At 52.5% G+C, this 18,087-nt stretch overlaps 1 protein-coding gene across 8 annotated transcripts in view; it reads right to left on the bottom strand.

Annotated features, from left to right (window-relative positions):
• ICE1 (interactor of little elongation complex ELL subunit 1) overlaps positions 1 to 18,087 on the bottom strand; it is a 58,479-nt gene that overhangs the window by 6,997 nt on the left and 33,395 nt on the right. Inside the window, exons 12-18 of one of the 8 annotated variants that reach the window (XM_040493485.1) lie at positions 17,460 to 17,872; positions 10,424 to 15,190; positions 9,113 to 9,281; positions 6,365 to 6,525; positions 3,247 to 3,437; positions 895 to 1,001; positions 153 to 234 (exon numbers count right to left, since the gene is read on the bottom strand). In XM_040493485.1, the coding sequence (XP_040349419.1) occupies positions 153 to 234; positions 895 to 1,001; positions 3,247 to 3,437; positions 6,365 to 6,525; positions 9,113 to 9,281; positions 10,424 to 15,190; positions 17,460 to 17,872 (5,890 nt within the window). The other 7 variants (XM_040493499.1, XM_040493494.1, XM_040493507.1 and 4 more) reach the window with 7 other exon arrangements.

Raw genomic sequence — 18,087 nt, 5'->3', positions numbered from 1 at the left:
GACTTACTTAGACAACGTAAATAATACTCTCAAACCTTCTTTTGAGCGGTACTGTCTTGAAGCTCTAAATAATTCAACTCTAGAGATACCTGAAAGTCGCAGGAAGTACCTTCAAGGATCTGAGGGGCTACAATGCAGGTTATCAGACGAACCTTGTTTGTTGTGTGTCGGGGGGGGGGGGCCCAATGCTACATGCTGCAGACAGAGAAGTCAGTTCCGAGTAAGGAGAGCCTTCTGAAAGGTAACAGATGTCATCACGTAAATCCCGCAGGGCTTAGAGAGCACCTCATCAGAGATGAGGCAAAGAGGAAAAAATGAGTAACACTAAGAAATAAAAATCTGTGGCAGACAGGGAGGAGCAGAACCAAAAAGCCACTGAGGTCCTCCTTATCTGACATGCCTCATTTAAAATATGTTTACACAACGATTTTCATTCCTACATATCAGCTTGGAGGAAAACAAAGTTGGTTCCCAGTCACGGCACCACAGGACGTGACCCTGCCTAGGCAAACAGGAAAGAACCTGGGTGCCTGGCGGGGAGGCAGCCGACTTTCAGGAACCAAATGAGACCAGAGTGTCCTTTAGAGCCACTCTGTGCCCCGGCTGGCGTATGGCAGCGTGTGCCTGTGCGGCTACGAACAGTACGAACTGAGAAGCACACGTTCAATCATACACAAAATACACTGGCACGAAAACTTCATCTCTGGCAGAGTGGGAAAAAACAAGGATTTGTAAGAGTAGGAGTAAGGAGACTAAGTGAGAAAATACCTACTGTGACGGTGATAAAGTCACTCGTTATGGTCAAGGTTCCCCCAACGTGTATTATTACACCTTTATTCCCCTACCAAGATACGATCAATAACAAGAAAAGGCTTAATAAAACAGACAACTCACCAATCAGCCTCAGAATTGATGCTATAATAATGTCGGGAGTATATGCAATGTTTGCATGTCCTTTTCGGTATTTTATCCACTTATCCATGACGGGCCACAGCTCTTTACTACAAAACAGTAACAGCACGCATGCGTGTTCATGTGCATGTGCAGGAAAAGAACATATGTGTGTCACTGCTCAGATATCAACAACTTGAAACTGGCCCATAAAAGACAGACAATTAGTCAAGAAAAGGGACTTCTTAAAAAAAAATTTCATTTGTTTATTTATAAAAACAGGCTCCATGCCCAACGTGGGGCTCGAACTGACAACCCTGAGATCATGAGGCACACACTCTACCAAGTGAGCCAGCCAGGCGCCCGAGAAGAGGGACTTCCGAAGATGTAACTTTTTAGGTTAAAATGAGGACAGTCACGGGAGGCTCACACACTCTCCAACTATTCGGGGCGTCTCTGCCCACACTGGCTTCAACGAGGCTGCAAATAGCTATGTTTGCATCTTGATTCTGTTTCCGCCCTTTTCACAAGGCTTTGAGTGGAGAAGCTGAACAAGGTCTCCAGGTCCCAGAACTGGCGGCGGTGGGGGTCTGGACTTTCACTGGGACCCTCCAGACGTGCACGTGGCCTCTGTTTCCCAGAAGCCTAGCGTGTCCTCGGAGGAGCACGGAGCTCAAGAAAACCACACTTTCGAAACGTTCTACTGACTGAAACACTGCCAATTCCTCTTTGCCTTCTCTCCTTCCAAAACCCGGTTTCCTTCTTACCTAGCATTTGTAGTATTCGAAAAGCTGAGTGACAACACACAGGAGAATAATGTAACTTAAAGGTGCCCCAAATAGCACATTTGCAGAGAATGTTACTCCACTAACTCCGGATTTTTCTTTCCACATGCTTCTCCATGTGCATGTACGTAAAAACCTGGGGAGGGTGACCACAGCGCTTAGGGCTCCGGGACTGGAGTTGCTCAGGCAGAGATCCCGGCCTTCCACACCCTGTCCTCACGCCCAGCGGGGGGCACTGGCCAAAGGACCTCTGGTGAGAACCACTTCCAGTGGTCTCATCGGTCACCCTGCCCACTGGGCTCCCACCAAGAGCCAGGGGATGAGGCCCACAGGAGGCCCGCGTGCCTTTCCTGACAGCACTGGGCAGACGGCTGTCACTTCCTTACTTGTCAGCAGAGGACTGTGAGATGCCATCATGGCACTACCCGAGCATCCGTTTGTAGCTGTGTATTTTAACACAGCTGTACCTCGTTACACAGAAGTACCATCGTTCAATTTCCTACTGTTTCACATTTAGGAGTACAATCTTTCCCTAGTGTTAAGGAGAAAAAAGGAGAGTACACTTTCCCACAGAATACATTCAAGTATCTCCAGGATACGGACTATCAGTCCTTTGTGAATCCTTTTTCGGGTCATAAACTCCTTTAAACCAGCCTTTCTGGGGCGCCTGGGTGGCTCAGTTGGTTGAAGTGTCCAATTCTTGATTTTGGCTCGGGTCACGATCTCATGGTTCGTGGGAACAAGCCCTGCATTGGGCTCTGCGCTGACAGGGCAGAGTCTGCTTGGGGTTCTCCCTCTCCCTCGGGCCCTCCCTGCCCCCACACAACCCCCCTATGCACGCACACGCACACACGCACACACACACACTCACTCTCTCTCTCAAAAATAAATCACCTCAAATAGATAAATTAATTAAATAAAATCAAAAGACCCCCCCCCAAACCCTTAGCCTTTCTAAGTCAGGTCCCCAGACAATTAAGATCTAATATAAGAACAATTGTTTGAGCAGCGATTTTCTCCTTCCCCCCACCTCCCGGTCTCCCAAAGATGGCATGCTGCCGGTGTCAGAATTCTCCAAGCCCAGAGAAAGGCAGATTCGTTACATAAAACAGATGCCTGGGACTCCGTTCTCTCTGGAAGGGCCAGGTGAGGAGAGCCGCTAATCTGGACTCTCACTCTGCCTGTTCGCGTGAGTTTCCCCAAGTATTTGAAGGTCAAGATGCGATCGTCACATTTCATCCTACGCTACTAGCTGAGCACCTCCCTCGGTGGACACTGCTCCGCATGCCGGCTTATGCCAGGGGCCCACACCCCTCCTCCAGGAGATTCCTTTCCCCCTGGGACAGAGGTGGTAATAAAACAATCTAGGGGAAGAAGTCACAGGCACCACAAAAAAACAACGCAAGGACATGTGACGATAATACGAGTCCTTCAAGGGTAGTTTCATCAACTCTGACCCAAATCCAAATGTCATTTGTACATGTTTCCGCTGCCTACCAAATTCAGCAACCATTCAACAGACTACCTTCCAATCCAACAGCCCAGCTCTGAGTCAGTGAAACGGCCGCACCTTATAATGTTGTCGTGTGTCCAAATCCACTTCTGGTGACAGCACAGCAGGTCGATGGCAAATATGTACTCCCAAGTGTTATCGCTCAAATCCTCACCGAATTTTTCGCTGGACTGGAATTCTGTTTTTGGACACAGCTGTATGGTCAAAAGCAGCTTAGAAACCATGAAACCCACATCCACAGGAGCATTCTAGCAGACGAAAAAGGAAAAAAACAAAATACAATTTAGACTTTCAAACACAGCACCTTTCATTTGTAATCTCGAGTGTAACAAGCATCCCATGAATAATCATTTAATTTTAAGACACCTTTTGAAAGCTGTATTGGAATAAGGAACTACGTTTATCTTAGTCGTAATACTTGTCCTAAGCTGATTATAAACCGGTGGTGGGTAGGCCACAAAAAAAGCTCCGGGCAGGATGCAGAATCCAGTCAGGTAGAAAACAGAGCAGCTGCAATCCAGATAGAAATGCAAATTGTCATTACCTCAAAGCAAAGAATTAAAAAGTTATAATAAAAAAAAGTTTTTAACTTCAAAAAAGTCCTTTAAATTCTAACATCTTCCTGACCCTAGATATCAGTCTTGTTACAGAAATTGATACAATTTAGTTAGCCAGTACTGGACTCCTTGGCCTGGCTGCATTCACACCTGCGCACATTTGTTGATATTTACCCACGTCCTTGTACCTATTGGCGGTCTGAACGCTCCTTGCTGCTGAACAGTTCTCCATTACGTGACGGACCAGTGTGCTTATCCACTCACCTACTGACAGGCTTCTGGGCTATTCCGGCCTCAGGTGATGCGCGAGAATGCTGCTGTGAACACACATATACCAGTCTTCGTGTGGACGTTAATTCGACTTCTTGGATAAATACCTAACAGTGGACTTACAACTTTTTCTTTCTCGTCCTATTTTCCATTGGGTTTTGTTATCAACAGTAAATAGGAAGCTTTCAATCTTTTCTTATACTTGCAAAAGACTAGAATAACTTGGTTCTTTATAAGGTGAAGCAAAATTCAGGTGGAGCCTATACATGCTTTTTATGTTTTACATCAACTTTTCCACCTATTCTATAAATGTTAGCTGAAAACAGCTGTTTCTTCAAGTGTTCTGCCCCAAAACCAAATCTGATGCTGTTTATTTTGTTAGAAACCGTCCTTGGCTTCCAAATCTGCCGCCATGGTTGTGGCTAGTGGTCTTCTCGCACTCTTTATCCTACGACCGCAGTTCTATTTTCTTTTTCATTTTGAAATCTTCAATATTTTCCCTTTTCTCTTTTTTCATTAGTCTGACCTGAGAGCTATCTGTTTTGTTACTATTTTTTAAAGGCAATGTGTTTTTCTTCTATGTGTTTTCTTTTTGTTCACTGCTTCATACCTTTCAAGCTATATTCTTTTTTTTTTCAGATTGCTTCTCAGATTCTTAATTTTTAAAATAATTATCAGCCACTTTATCGGTTTAATAATGAAAACACCTAAACTATGTTAGTGAGTCTAAGTTTTCCCAAAACTAGAGACCCTTGGTATGAAGGGTTTTCCTTTTCCATGACTTGCGAAACACTGATCTTACTTTTGAGTTCCGTATTCCCCAATTGTCCAGGATCATATATGCCAACTTTCAAGATGAGCGGGGGAGGGCACAGAGAAGGAGACACAGAATCGGAAGCAGGCTCCAGGCTCCGAGCTGTCAGCACACAGCCCGACGTGAGGCTGGAACTCACAGACCGCGAGATCATGACCTGAGCTGAAGTCAGATGCTTAACCTACTGATCCACCCAGGTGCCCCGGGAATCTTCACTTTTTAAGAATTAAGGTTTTCACGTAACCAAATTCATGATGGGTTTATACATGTGCTATAGGCAAACAGAAAAATAATATGCTTCACTCAAGTTTACTTTATATATTAATGAATTCCAGTGCGTCTACTCTTTTTTGTCTCTCTGAGAGAGAAAATCAGCAAATCTTATACTATAATGGCATTCTTCCCCCAAGTATTACTCGTTTTTGTGTACCTTGGACTTGATATTTTTATTTGATATATGGCAAACACATTTCTTAAAATTCTGCTTTTTTCATAAAGAATGTCTTTTATCATCAAATCACCCGTATCTGGTTTCATCCTGAACAGGCCAGAGGAGCAGGCTCCAGTGCACAAGCAGGGGGACCAGGCAGAGGCACGTGGCCCCGCAGGGGACCTGGGGGTGGGGGTGTGATGGTGGCCATCGCAGTCAATGGCAGGAGACGGAAGGGCCCTTCTGACTCAGTGACTGATGGGAATCTGATGATGCCTCCCAGGACTACACTCTGCTTTGTCTAGACAAGTTGCTAAACAGATGATAACAGACTTGCTTTTAAATATTTCCTTAACTTGTATCCACCAGTAGCCCTTTCCTGTACTTTTCATAAGAAAATAAAAGTCTAACGAATATTAATATCAAAAAGTACCAAAAAGGAAAGCAAGACGGCATATAAAATTCCACTACATGCATGAGCCAGGATAATATTAAGAGGATATTAATACACAGTCATTTAAAAACAAACCAAAGTCAACCCGTCACTGAATTCGACATCTCTTCGAGTTTCCCGCTGGCAATTCAACATCCAGAGATTCTCATTCGATAAAAGCTATACATAAAGGAATACCAACCTAGATGCCGTATTAGCACTCAGTTACCAAATAAACACATAGGAACAAAGTACTTAAATAAATAAAAATCCCATCAACCAAAAAGAAAAAGAGAGTACAGACTGAAAAAAATCAAAACGAGGAGTTGAAAGTTTTCACCTCACCATTTTTTTTTTGCCTCTCCAAGTGCCTACTGCAGACAGCCCCTCTGGGCCCTGCACACATACACGTGGACTTCATCAGCGGTAAACCAGTGGACAGAAGAAACTTTTGTTAAATCAACACAACACGTAAGTCTACAATTCTTCCCTAGCTGGCCCGTGCACATTTCCCGAACTAAACACATAAGCTTGGGCTAAAATGGTATTTTAAAGGATCTCACACAAAGAGGAATGTCTCTGAAATGCTGATGAACGAGTACTACCCGAGTGAGTACATTCACGTAAGATCTACGAGCACAGTTATGACAATAAGTAAAAGCCAGCCTCACCTTTTCCCAGTTGAGGAACGCTCTCAGACAGTTCCGAACCTCTCCTTTTGCACGCTGCCTGGCAACCAGCTGCATTGCTTTATTAATCACCGACTGGGAAATAAATATATCATGCCACATGTTTGCAATGAACAAAGTCAATTTTTCTGATTCCGGAAAATCTATGAGAAAGACAGACAGACAATAAACCTTTACGTCTGATCAAATGAATAAATTACAAGCTAAGAACAAATTTTAATAACTGTGCTTGTGCCTCGCAAGGCCTCCGAACAGTGAAGGGAGGGAGCCCGAAGAGGCCCCGGCCGCAGTTATTTCAAAATCTGCTTCCTTCTCCCGCAAACCCTTTGCTCTGGCAAACCTTCCTTAATTACATCTGAACCATGACAGCTCAGAAACACCACTGAATTATGAAAAGAGCCATGGAATCCAAAACACGAAGCCAAGGCAAACCGCTCTCTCCAGATTCTCCAACCCTAGAACCTTCCCGTTTGTTAAGTGTCATTTCAGGCCAGTTTTTATGCATCTGTAAGAAAGAACTCACCGGTACAACACTTTTATAAAAGGCTTTTGACTTGGAGAGATGTTGTTATACACTGCGGAGGATGATCTTCTATCGTGAATGCTCTTGCCCACATCTGGCTTTGTTTAATCAACCTAAGCCACGTACAGCTCACACACAACAAAATGCACCCTTTTCAAGCAGACGGTTTGGTGAATGAATGGATCTGTGTGGCCCCCAGTGCAATCAATTTAAGAACATTTCCGTCACCCCAAATTCCCATGGTCTGACCCTTTCCAGTGCGTCACTTAGTCCCAGATACAGACAACTCTGATCCGCTTACTGTCACTTTCAATGAGTTGCTTTTTCTCAAATATGTACGAACGGGTTCGGACAGCACGCACCCCTTTCCTTCTGGCTCCCTGACTCCACAGAATGCTTCTGCAGTTCACTCGTGTTGCCACGCACATCAGTGGTCCCTCGCTTTGCGTGGCCAAACACTGGTCAACTGCTTGATGTAGCACACTCGTTCTTTCACCTGCTGAGGGATGTGGGCTTCCAGCCACGGGCCACTGCAGATGGAGATGCTACGAACAACCGCGAGCCAGTCCAGTGAGCGCATGTCTCTACTTCTGTTAGGTAAGAACCTACGAGTGGGATTCCTGGGTCATTTGGTAAACAAGTATTTGAATTTTATAAGAAACTGCCAGTGTTTTGCAACGTGGCTGAGCCAGCCAACACGGACTTTTACCCTGTTTGGCAGGAAGCGCATCTCTTCCGTTTCCTGTTCTATCTCATCTAACGCTGCAACATGTTGAAAGAGCAGACGACCAAAGCATAAACTCACTGCACTCTCTTGATCTGTTCTCTCTGAAATCTTGGGTCCTGCCCCAGGACCTCTGCACATGCCGCTTCCTCTGCCTGGCGTTCTCTCCCTCGCTTTTCTTGGATACACTGCCTGGCATCTTGCTATCTCAGGCTCAAAGGTCACTCTGACAAGAAGAGCTTCTCTGACCCCACAGACACTCACAAATCCTCCCTCCACAGCACTATTCGTTCACTCATCCAACAGATACTCCGTGACTGTGGACAGCGCATTGTTCTGGGGTTGGAATAAGTGGGGACAAGACGAAGTTCCTCCTTTACAGAGCATGTAATCTAGTGGAGGAGAAAGACAAACAGATTCAGACACAATGGAAGCGGGGGTGAGGGCCATGAAGAAAATGCCAGGAGAAAGACCGCAGGAGTCCATGTGGGAGGTACCACATGAGCCCCAAGAAAGCTAAAGGGAAAGCTTCCCAGGGGAGAAAACTGTGCCCACGAGCCTGAGGGGCACGGGCTGAACCCCGGAGGGGGCTCAGCAGAGCGCACGCAGCTCGCCTCTCTCCTGCCCAGCACTGACGATGCCCTACGCGAGCCGGGGTCACGTTGGCTTGTGCGCATCTGGGTCGGGCTGTGGCCACCACCCAAGCCCGAGGCCTGGCACGCACCCCGTTACCACTGCTGAGGAAAGCAGGGCCTGAGAGAGTAAACAAAGCGAGGGAGAGGGCGACACACAGCAGCCTCACTCGCAGCCCCCCAGGCAGCGGACATGTCCCGTCACCCGATGCACACGCCCCCCCGTAAGATTAAAACATTAAAGGTTAAAAGTCTTCATGATCCAGGTCAGACTTTCTGGGCTGCAGTCAAATCGCATTTATGCGCCGTGTCACCGTTCACAAACATTGCCACCGATGATGTGTGATCAGGAAGGAGGCTTCTGTGCTGACCCGTCTGTGGGGACGGAGGGAGGGGAGGGGCAAGGGGGGCCCAGGGGAGCCCTCCTAGGATTCCACATCTCTGGTCCTCGTCTTGTGGGCTTTACGGCTCCATTTCAGACGCTGCCTCTTCCAGCCAGCAACACAGCAGCACGCTTTGACTCCGACCTTATAAAACCATCCTCCCGTCTCGTGTGGCCCACACCTGACTCTTGAGTGGCTACACTAAGAACAGACAGGCACATGTCATGACGACACTCTATGCACAAGCGGGAACGCGCGTGCTGCTACGAGCAGGTAAGCCACGGAAACTGCCCCCCGGGCAACGAGGCACGGCTTCACCCGGCCAAGGTTCTTCACGGCCTCGGGGAAACGCACCAACGTCTTGCGTATTTGCAAAGATACAAGCGATCCCTCGGCTGCAAGGACAGACCAAGTGTCACGGGGTAAGTACACAGATGTCAACACAAAACGACCACCGTGTGAACGCACCTTCCTTCAGTAGGCTGTAGCAAAACAGGCGGGCTCGCTCCAAGTCTCCCAGTTGCCGGCATATGCCCACGTACACCCTGCAGAGGGCGTGAATGTAATTGCGCTCCAGGGAGATCTTCTGAATCTTCAGTTCTGAGAGGATGGAGTGAAGCAAGCACTCTGCTAGATGCTGGGTCGAAACACAAAGAGAAAACACAACGTGTACCGACATTTCTTCTGCTTACTAAACAACGGCTACAACTTACAAATGAAGTCTGTCGGGACCACACAACGTGCCCCGGAGCAGCAAGCATGGGAGGGCGGTGACTGCAGAAGACAACCCGCCTCGCTCGGCCCAGTGAGCCACGCGGCGCGGGGGTCAGGGGCCGCGGCCGCGGGCTGCCTGCAGGTGCCACAGGCCGCGCCCCAGCACACCTGGGCCCCTGAAGCCGCCACCTCCCCACCAAAGTACACTTCCTTGCTTTTCGCTAAAGTAACTCTCTGATCTACTCCAGTTCCTGTTTTCTGAACTCCTTTAGATCTTAAAAACGCCGGGCAATGTTTGTCTCACTTTGGAAGAAGGGCGTTACATGATTTGGCCCATTTGTTCGTTTCAAACGAACCTTCCAAAGTCACTCGTACTGCTCTTGCGCTTTCTGAAAGTACGCGACCCAGGAAAACCACGTGCGCGTTTCCACCACTCCACTGCGAGGAGGTGCGGGTAAGCAACACAGCAGGGGCACCGGAAGTAATCCGCACAAGGTGTCGACATGGGCGCTCAGAAGACACAGCCCTGTGAAGGCCCCAATAAACCACCTGTCGGTCTACACGATGCTCCCATTTCTGTTCTCCCCATCTGGAAGCCAGCACGTGGTCCTGCTTCGTGCGTGATGTGCGTCAAGGGAGGGACGGGAAACCCCGCGCTATCTTTGCGAGACGCGCGCACTCTCGGGTGTGTATATGGTGCAATTCATGGAAAAGAAAGGCTCCACTACAGGAGACAAATCTGCTGCTTTGACACAAATCATTTTGAGCCTTTCAACAGGCCAGAATCGATGGAAAATGTGCAACTGTGGTCCTGACAGACACTTTTTTCCTTCCAAATTATCAGGTATTTAATAAATACAAGTGATCAAATCTCCACTGCCTTACCACATCCCGCGTGTGTAAAATGCTGACTAGAAACCAAGTATGGGTCACAATGTGGACACGGGCAACTGTCCACCTCTGGAATAAAAGTCCTGTTCAGGGCCATCTACCACCAGGCTGCGAGCAGACAGCGTCTCCGAGCACATGCAGTTCCTAACGCTCAGACAGAAAAGTTCCACATACCTTTTTGGTTGTGCTGAATTCGTGAACAACTTCCTTCTCTTGATCTCTCATTACGGGCTTTTTGGAGATATTTCCCACATACACGTGACTCCGAATGACAGGCAGGAGATCAAAAGACGACTCTGCAATCTTCTTCAGCGCGTCAGCTATGGCTTTGTCGTGGGACTCTACGGTTTCTTTTGGGTTTGGAGGCAACTGTGAGGCTGTACTGACGGTCGGAAGAGCACTTCTCTCCTCCTCTGTCGCCACGCCTTCAGCCTGAGGGAGGCTCCTCCGAAGGGTCTTGTGGACTCCTTCTGCGGCAGTGCTCCCGGGTTCTGGTTCTGGGGACCCGCTGTCCAGACGCAGTCTCTTAGCGCTCCTCAGCGTAGATGCAGACAACGTCCTTTTCCCACCTGAGTCCTGGTGAGTCCCCGTATCTTTGGACTTATCCTGACTGCAGTCACTCCCAGAGCTGCCCCCCGTTTTCACAAAGGCGGTTGACGTTGACGTGATTGCTTTGAATCCTGTAATGGCGCCAACGGGCCCTGCTAAGTTCTTACAGTCAGCAGGTGGGCCCCGGGCGAGCTGAATGTTCCCTTTGAGGATGTTGAGGGTGCGGGCCCTGGCAGACAACTCCGGGTACATGCTGTCAAGGATTTTGACGGAATTCTCCTGGGGTCCGGCCACAGCCGCGTGGGCGGAAGCAAAGGCGGGGAGGCGGCCCGGCACCGGGAGGGCATGCTTTGGCGTCGCAGCACAGAACTGCAGGGGAGACGACAGGATCCTCTCGCCGGCTGCTGCGGTCGATGGGGACGGGGACGTGTGCGGGGGCGAGGGGCATCCGGGCTCTTCCGGCAAAGGAGACATCGCAGGAGGCACCGGGATTTCACACAAGGGAGAAATGGGGCCGATGGGAGAGGCGGGGGAGGAGGGAGTGGAAGCGGCTATCAGAGGAGACACCGGCCGGGAAGTCCGTGGGGGGGTGGCAACCAAAGGAGCAAGCAAGGGTGGCAGAGGGGGCCCCACCTCCTGCCGTATTTTACTCAGGGTGTCAGAACAGTCCGTGGGGGTCGACGTGTCCGCATTGGCTAGGATGGTCTGAGTTTGATTTCTCTGGGTTTTTGTGTTCTCTCTTTCCCCTAAAAATGACTGGGAGCTTTCACTCTGATTAGCTTCAACTCTGCTTGACGCTGAGGTCTTTGCTGGCTTGTTTGACTGATCTTTGTTGGTCACCTTGGATCGATTCTTATTCTTGCCAAACGGCTCCAGTTTTGAGTTAAAATACGTGTGATCGGACGCAACTACCTGAGACTCGAAGTTCTGGTCGTAGATTTCGGAGCTAAGCCTCACACTAGGTTTGACCGGCCTGTTGCGCAAGCGACTTTTATCGAAGTTGGTGTTCTGACTACTGCTGGAGATTTCTTCCTGGGCACCCGGGAGGCTGCCGCCCTGGGGCTCCGGAAACGCAAGGCCAGGGTGACCGGTCTCTGGAGACTTGTCCACAGCAGTGACGGAGATGAAACCGGCTCCCGGGCCTCCCGGCTCCGGGGAGACAGCAATGTCCTCAGGAGTGTCGCACAGTATAACCTGGTCCACGTTTGGCATGAGAGCCACCCCGTTGATGATGGTCCAGTGGTCCCCCTTTTCAATGACTAGATTCTGATCCTTGTTGATCAGCACATTGATGACCTCGGAGGTCACTGTAGAGATCTGGCACTGGAATGTCGTTTCCGCCTCCCCTTCGGCACCGCGCTCCGCCGTCTGCCCCGCTCCCGAGTCGGCATCCAGGGCTGAGGGCTCCGCCGCTTCTGACAGGCCCTCCTCCCCACCACGGTTCGGGCTGGTGACGTGGGAAACGGCCTCGGATCCGCTAGGGGCGCTTCCATTCCCCGCGGGACCGCTGCCGGGAGAGCCGCCCTCGCCGGCCAGGCCGGCTGCTGGAGGGGGCGTACCCATGGGCAGTGGCGAGGGGTCCCCCGCTTCCCGAGGTGGGCCGTGCTCTCGGACAGGCCCGGCGGTCACGGCGTCGTGCACGTTGAAGAGCATGAAATCGGCAGCATCCTCTCCGGCGGGGCCCTCGCAGCTGGCCTGAAGCTCCTGTCCGATCTTGGTGAGGACCTCTGACAGCGTTTCCAAAGAGCGCCGAGAGAGCCGCCGCGTGCCCCGCAGGGGCCCGTCCTCCTCCTCGGACTCGAGCCACTCTTCCGGGGTCTCGAGCGCTTCTTCTTCACACAGCTGCTTCCTGTACTTTTCTCCTGATGGCTCACCTGGCTTTAACTCTTTGCTCATGTCCTTACTCAGGGTTCCTTTGCTAGAACATTCTGAAACAGAGTCCCCGGAACTATAATCTCTTAACTGACAACTTTCGAGAAACATGACGACCTCGGACGTAGAAAGTCCGTCTATCTCCGAGAGAGTACTGATGTTGAAGTCCTGCAGGGCCGAGGTCAGACACCCCACCTCCACGGAGGGCCTGCTCTCCGCCGCGCCGGGCCCCAGGGCTCCCCCACCTTCCCCGGAGGCGCTGGCGGCCCCGTGCTGGGCGGCCCCCGTCACGGCCTCGGGCTCGCTCTCGCCCTCGCTGCAGCTGGGCGCCTCGCTCTCTTCCACCTCCGTGTCGCCGCCTGCCGCCTCCCGGATGCCCATGTAACAACACGGGGCCGCGGCCAGGGCACCCGGAGGGATGCCACGCGTCTCTTCATCTTTCCCGAGACCCGCCGACGGGAGCGCCGTCCCGGAGGTGCCTGGGTCTCCGGGAGAAGCGCCACCCGGGGTCGGCGACGGCAGCTCCAGAGACCCCCTCAGGCTCTGCCGCCCGCCAGGAGGGTCCTCGGACACGGCCAGGGCCCCCCCGCCAGATCTGCCCGAGCCCCCACACGGTGCTCCTGCACCAGGAAAGCTTCTCGACACGGGTGCCGGCGTGGCCGGAAGGCGTCCATCCACAGGCAGCCCGGACGAGTCCAGACTCGGGGCACGGAGGGGCAGACCTTGCTCCTGCACTGCCTCCTGGGCCGGGGCTCCCGTCAGGACATCCTGGTTCGGGACTGGGATCTTCTCACAAGGGAAAGACAGTTTGCTACCTGTGGAACAGTGAGGATTTTCTACAGGTACAGAACCGCTTGGAAAATTGAAATCTAATTTTCTCCTTGAGGCAGAAACTTGTGGCGAGGTCCCCCCCGTAGCAGCCGCCCCCGGCACATTCCAGGCCAGGTCCTCTCTCTCTCCACCACGTCCCGCTCCAGACGCCGTCGCGAAGGCAGGCTCAGTCCTCTGCGGCCCCCAGTGCTCTGACCTAGCCCCGTATGCTGTTTCGGGTCTGGCCTGCTTGGTGATCACCGAAACTTGGTTAGGCAACAGTGACGGAGCGGCCCTGAGCCCCGCGGGGTTATTTTCCCTGGCGAGTTCAGGCCTGGACGCGGGTCCCCTGTTTTCTAAGGCTGGCACTGCCTTTTGTAACTGATGGTCAGTCTTGTGTTCGTGTTCTGATTTAGCTCTCAGCCTTTCCTCGCTACCTCTCCTTAACAGGTCACTCTGGTGCCAGGAAGGGCTTTTCACGAAGCCAAACCCACTCTTGGTCAAGCCGCACTGAGACTCCACCAACGGCGTGGAATCCGCCCTGGTGAGGGTGGGCTCAGTTCTCGGACCCTGACTTCGACACTGAGCCTCTTTCGCAGCTTTTATGAACACCGACTGCGGAAGTGAACAGACTCTAGGCATGCCTTTCCCAACGTCTGTGCCCTCGACCTCACTGCTACTCAGGTTATTAAAATGTGATGTTCCCAACTCGGCGCTCAAAGCATACAAGCTGTTTTCCAGATGGTTCTCTCCGGCAGGACACTCTGGGGGCTCGGGCTGCAGGTCCAGCAAGGTGAAGGCCTCAGCTCGTAGCTTCTGTTCTGAGCAGCGCTGCAGCTCGGTGGGGGCGGAGTCAGGAGGAAGGTGTGCATCAGAGCAAGGCTGGGAGTCACTGCACACAGACGATGCCCCCGAGGTAGGAGAGGAAGAAAGCCTGGCGTCAACACCGAGCCCCGTGGTGCCCACTGTGTGACCTGCGTCGTCTGCTGGTTCAGGCGAGGCTCCTAAAATGAACCTCCGAACATCTCTGTCCTTTCCCAACACTCTACACATTCCCTGAAAGTGGTCAGAAATGGATACATGATCCGATTCAAAAGGGATTTCATTTGTCAGTGTCCACGTAGTAAACTGTGGTTTGGGCGATCCTATCATTTCAGACAGCAGGGTCTTTCCTTCAGATTCCACGAGGTCACTGAATGGTCTGCTGCCGAGGGGAGGGTGATGCACGTCAGCCCTCCAGAGGGCCGCCGCCCCATCCTGGACCTGGCGGCCAGACGTCCCCCCACACACGCTTCCTACGGTGTCATCGAGCGTGTTCTCTGTCTGCACCGACTTGTCCGCCTCGCGACCCTCTCTCAGTCTCTGTGCCTCATCTAAAATGCCTCTTTCCCTGTCACTCGTGGCTTCCGAGGACACTGCCCAGGGTTGCTCGCGAGCTAAAGCACGTGTGGCTGAAGGCTCTCTCAGGGCCGCTGTGACTGTCCCAAACCCAACCGCTGTCACTCCATTTACTTCCAGCGCAGTCAGAGTTCTGGAGGCTTCGTGCGATGTGAGCTTTTCCTCCCGCGTATCCCTCCTTCCATCACTTCTTCTGGATGAGCCAAAGTAATGTGATTCAGACGTCTCATCTTCTGAAACAGACGCGGCAGAATTTCTAGGTTGGGACGACTCATCGTCACTGGAATCCGTATACTCTCCGAAGTAGGTTTCCTGAAAAACGAAGTTGTTGTTCCCGTTAGTTAAGACTAACTGAACCGAGTGAACACAACTTACCAATCGCATGCATCACAGAACACACTCCTGTTTCCTGAAGAGCCCGTAACACCCATCCGCAGAAGGAGCATCTCCTCGTGTGCAGCCCACAGGTGACGGGCGAGCGACAGCGGGAGCACAGACAGCACCGCCTCGCTTCCACCCTGACCCTGTCCCAGAGCCCCACCCCCACCGCCGGCTCCTCCCACAACTCACAGCCCCACGTGGCCTGCGGTCTGTTCTCCTAAGGCCCAAACAGTCCCTCTCTCCAGCTCTTCTCCTCCGTTTCCCGGCACAGCAGTGTCCAACTCGGGACACACTGCCCTCTAGTCCCTGGCCTCCGGGTCACTCTGGCCCAGGCGCCCAGTTCCGGCCCAGCGCCACCCGTGTGGGCGGTGCACCTGGCCCCCGCTCTGGTGACGCCACGTAGACCTCTCGTGCCAACAGCCCCTCTCACCAGGCTGCACCTGGGCTGCCACTAACAAGCGGACAGGCTCCACTCTTTCAACGGTGCACACACAACACTGCTCCTTCCCACACAACCCGCTCTCCGCCTCCGCTCCAGAAACCCCCCCACCACCCCTGGGCAGCCCCATGGCCCAGGTGAACCGGCCCCCATCACACAGCACCTCCAGGAGAGCTACCTCCTCAACCGCGGGGCCTCATTCCACAAGGGAGACTACGGACCTGCGAAGAACAGCACGGACGTACGCTTGCCCCACTAAGCCAATCCTTTCCTCCCCCGAAACCTTAGGCACTTTTATCTGGTTCTCTTCCTGTCCTGCCACTTGTCCGCAACCTCCTCTCCTCTTCCACGTGGTCACCTACCGGTGGATGCGCTCCTGGGACCCCAGCCTCTGCTGCTACCCACCCACACCGAACAACCTCCCAGTCCCACGGCTTCTGTGACACCCCGAGGCTGGGGAGCCCCAACGTCTGGGCCTGCTGCAGCCTCCTCCCGGGCCCCACGCCCATGGGCCTAACGTCGCAACGCATGTGTCCGCCTGGAAACCCACGCACACCTCTATCCGCACCTGACACCGCGCCTTCCCACCCACGCACAGTTTCTTCCTTCCTCTCCTTTCCAGCATCGCTGACTCCTGAGCCTCCCTTTCCACCACGTGGAAAACCTCGCCAGAGGCCGCTCGTTTGCCTCCTACCATTTCTCAAGCCACCCCACCTTGAACCCCAGTGCCGCTGCAGGGATATGACCTGTGGAGAAGGCCGGCAACGGCTGAGTCAGTCAGTGACGTCCCCGTCCACGCTCCCACCTCCCTCCGGACTCTCCCCACCGCCTACACTCTGCCACACAGCGGCTAAGTGGAACCTTCCAACTGAAAACCTACCAGCCGATCCGCCTCCCGGGATCCACTGCTTCCCAATGCCCCCACGATCAACTGGAAAGTCCCGAGGCCTCAGACGGCCCTTGCACGCCTGGTCGATGTGAACATCCTCTGGCACGGGATCACCTTCAGTCCCACAGGTGTGTAAAGAGCTCCAGCACCGGACACACCCTGCCCTCTTGAACACTCAGCGGGCTCCTGTCCTCCCAGAGCTTCTCTGCCCGCCCTGGCCTCCCTGTGGGCCAAGCCTCCGGCCTGGGTCCACTCCAGCCCCACGGTGTCCATCACGGCCGTGCAATCGCCTGCGCCCTTCCCCACCCCACTGCCAGGAGCGACCCCGCCAAGTGGTAACCACGTCACCTCGCGTTCCCAGTGCCGGGCACGGCCTCCGGAACAGAACGGACACGCACTACTTCCCAAATGAAGGGAGCGACTCAGAGGAGCAATGCTTTTATCTGCTCCTTAAGCCAAAAAGCATACAAGTCTGCTTTATCAAGACTGGCTTCCTAAGAAATTACAACAAACCATCGTGCAAACACACGAAAAGATGACGAATTCATCAAGCGAAGGTGGGGAATTTGGCAAACGCGGGTTAATGGGCATGCGTGCTACAAACAGGGATGCCCCATCTCTGAAACCAACTCTGTGCCTACACACATTGTTTGTAGGGACTCAGGATTTGGTTGTGAATAAAGACAAACAGAACACGACCCTGACACAAGCCACCAGTGTCACGGCAGCCACGCTGGTCCCAAGAACACGGGCACGCCTTATGCAGTTCTCACTTCGTTCCCAATAAAATCTGGCCCGAGTATCACCGAGCACCTCCCACCGAGCACGGCTAAGTGCCCACTGGATAACTCAAATCCAAAGCGCAAACTCACAGGTGCGAGCGAAGAAGGTAACGTGCTCAGGTGTGGTAAGGACACCAGAGGCGGGGACGGCACGGGAGACAAAAGAGGAGGGGGAAGTCTGAAGAAGTCGACTGCAGCCTGGAGATCTTCATCAAAAAAGCGATCACGATCAGAGAAGTCAGCGCTGTCCTGCTCACTCCTGTGCAGCGAGACCTCAGGATTCCGGCCCTCGGGACACACGCGTTCGGGACGGTGAGCAGCGGCACCGGGCCCCTCTGTTCCCACACTCTTACAGGCAGAGAAGTCACCCTCTATCTCCATGGACAGTTCCGTCAGGCACGTCTGCACGGCTGCGGCTCTGAGGGGACCGCCTCCCGCCGGAGGGGGTGCGCCAGCGTCCCGGGACTCTCTGGGTGCGGGGGGGTTTTCTTTGGCGGGTTTTTCTGTGGGAGACAAAAGCTGATACTAAACATCTATAATATCAAGAAAACTTACAAAAAATATGCTAAACATTCAAAATGCTTGTGTTATTGAGTAAATTCGAATCAACAGAAACATCCTTTAAAAGGCAACCTACCAATCCCTCCCCACAGATCACCCTAGAAGACCCGAGCACATTTCCCATAAGCACAGTTGCCTAGCAACAAGCAAGCCAAGA

Source organism: Herpailurus yagouaroundi, unplaced genomic scaffold, assembly GCF_014898765.1.
Source record: "Herpailurus yagouaroundi ecotype Mexico unplaced genomic scaffold, PumYag 29, whole genome shotgun sequence".
NCBI classification, from domain to species: Eukaryota; Metazoa; Chordata; class Mammalia; order Carnivora; family Felidae; genus Herpailurus; species Herpailurus yagouaroundi.
This window is presented reverse-complemented; position numbering and strand designations above follow the sequence as displayed.